At 41.1% G+C, this 1791-nt stretch overlaps 1 protein-coding gene across 1 annotated transcript in view; it reads left to right on the top strand.

Moving 5' to 3' along the window:
- The window catches only part of NQO2 (N-ribosyldihydronicotinamide:quinone reductase 2), a 7694-nt gene that overhangs the window by 2646 nt on the left and 3257 nt on the right, over positions 1 to 1791 (top strand). Inside the window, 3 exon segments of the mRNA XM_027893699.1 lie at positions 54 to 167; positions 549 to 650; positions 1501 to 1681. Of these exon segments, the coding sequence (XP_027749500.1) occupies positions 54 to 167; positions 549 to 650; positions 1501 to 1674 (390 nt within the window). The 3' untranslated portion in view covers positions 1675 to 1681.

The following is a 1791-nucleotide window of genomic DNA, read 5'->3' as shown; positions in this document are numbered from 1 at the left end:
CTAAGGGTGGTCCAGATTCTCTGTGCTAACCAGGTCATTTACTCTTTGCCTAGTTTCCCTTGTTTTGGTTCAGCATGCCTGCGATCCTGAAGGGCTGGATGGACAGAGTGTTGGTCCAAGGCTTTGCTTATGATTTGTCAAAGTCTTATGATGGCGGTTTGCTCCAGGTATGTTTTTGAGATTATTAAGTTCAAGGTTTGCACAGTGTTCTTCTGGGCATTGGTCCTTCTTTTCCATTGCAGTTTTTTTAAGCTCTCTTTACACTGACTTCAAATAATGCATCAGCCCTGCTTCACACAAGGCTGTCAGACATGTAATTCCTTTTCTTTTAAACTGTCTCTTCTCAAAGCCTGGACACACAGTCAACTGTCTAGATGTATGTCACCAATCTTTGCCTCAAAACTGCTAATTCTTGTAAGGTCTGGGAAAGAAGAGGACACCCCCTCTTCTAGAAATCTGTGCTGCCCAGGTTCCCCTGAATATCTCTTGAACTGTTCAGCCACTCTTCTTTAAATGTGTCTAATTCAAGCATCACCTTCTAATTCTAGGACAAATTATCCCTGTTTTCTTTCACCACTGGAGGAACCAAAGAAATGTATTCAAATGGAAATATCGGTGGTGATATTCGCTATGTTCTGTGGCCCATGCAGGTATAATGTATAAATATTTGGTTGTTGTATATTTCAATATTGTTCAAATTATTTTTAACAATTCTTATACTGTTTATTTTATAGGAAGTATAGTAAGAAATAATTTATTAAGTTGCCTTCTCCAAGCATCTGCAGGTTATAAACTGGGCTCTAAAATCCTCAGACTACCTTAAAAGTCCAGAGAGGTTTAAAGTTGTTTTGTGCCTCTTCCTCCAGATTACAATTTGGAGGCAGCTTATGCCTTCAGCCTTCTCAGTTTCTCTGGTATTACAGGATTTCCTTTATCTCTAGGGTGTGGGATGTTTCCCCATGGTTACCCAATGTAGGATGCAGGGAAGGAAGGGAATCACACATGATCTCCTACCCACTGCAATTACCAGATACCTGCCCCTGAGGAGCTGTCCAGCTCCAGGGCTCGCAAATAAAGGAGACAAAAATGTGAAGCACGACACTGAATTCAGAAATACACAGAGGGAAAATGGCAAGTGGAGTTGATTCCACAGGCACTAGTCTTCTTTCAGAGGGGAAAGGTTGAAAAAAAAATCCCCAAACCCAATTTGGAAGTAGATGTGAAAGGCACTGCAGTACAGGAACAATCTGAGGAAGTTCGAACAGGACAATGAACTTTAGACCATCTCTGATCCTTGCAAAGTTAACAGAGTACAGCAGCCAGAGAGGAGAGTTCTATTGGTGTAAAAGCAGTTTATTTCCCTTCTCTGATAAATGCACAGATTTAGAGAACCTGCCTGATCCCGGGTCAGAGAAACAGGTTCAGATTTGAATCATGCATATTCTTCAGTTGAAAGAGTAACTATTTCCTGAAGCATTTCCTTCTTTGTTTTGCATCCAGCATGGAATCATGCACTTCTGTGGTGTCAAAGTCCTTGAACCTCACATCTGTTATGCTCCAGAGTTTGTCTCTGAGGAGAAGAGGAAGGAGATGCTGACTGCCTGGACCCAGCGTCTGAAGACTATTTGGAAGGAAGAACCCATAAACTGCACTCCTGAGTGGTATTTCAAGTAGTGCTCAGGTACAAGACTACAGAAAGAAGATCATTTTTCTCCATTCTTTTGGATGCTCTATCTAAATACCTGAATGCTAATCTCCTAATTCAAATGTATTTTAACAATCTGGAATACA

The sequence above is a fragment of the Empidonax traillii genome, unplaced genomic scaffold, assembly GCF_003031625.1.
Source record: "Empidonax traillii isolate 1590-97213 ecotype Southwest subspecies unplaced genomic scaffold, ASM303162v1 scaffold403:size524366, whole genome shotgun sequence".
Classification (NCBI taxonomy): domain Eukaryota; kingdom Metazoa; phylum Chordata; class Aves; order Passeriformes; family Tyrannidae; genus Empidonax; species Empidonax traillii.
Note: the sequence above shows the minus strand (reverse complement) of the source record. Positions and strands in the feature narration are given on the sequence as shown.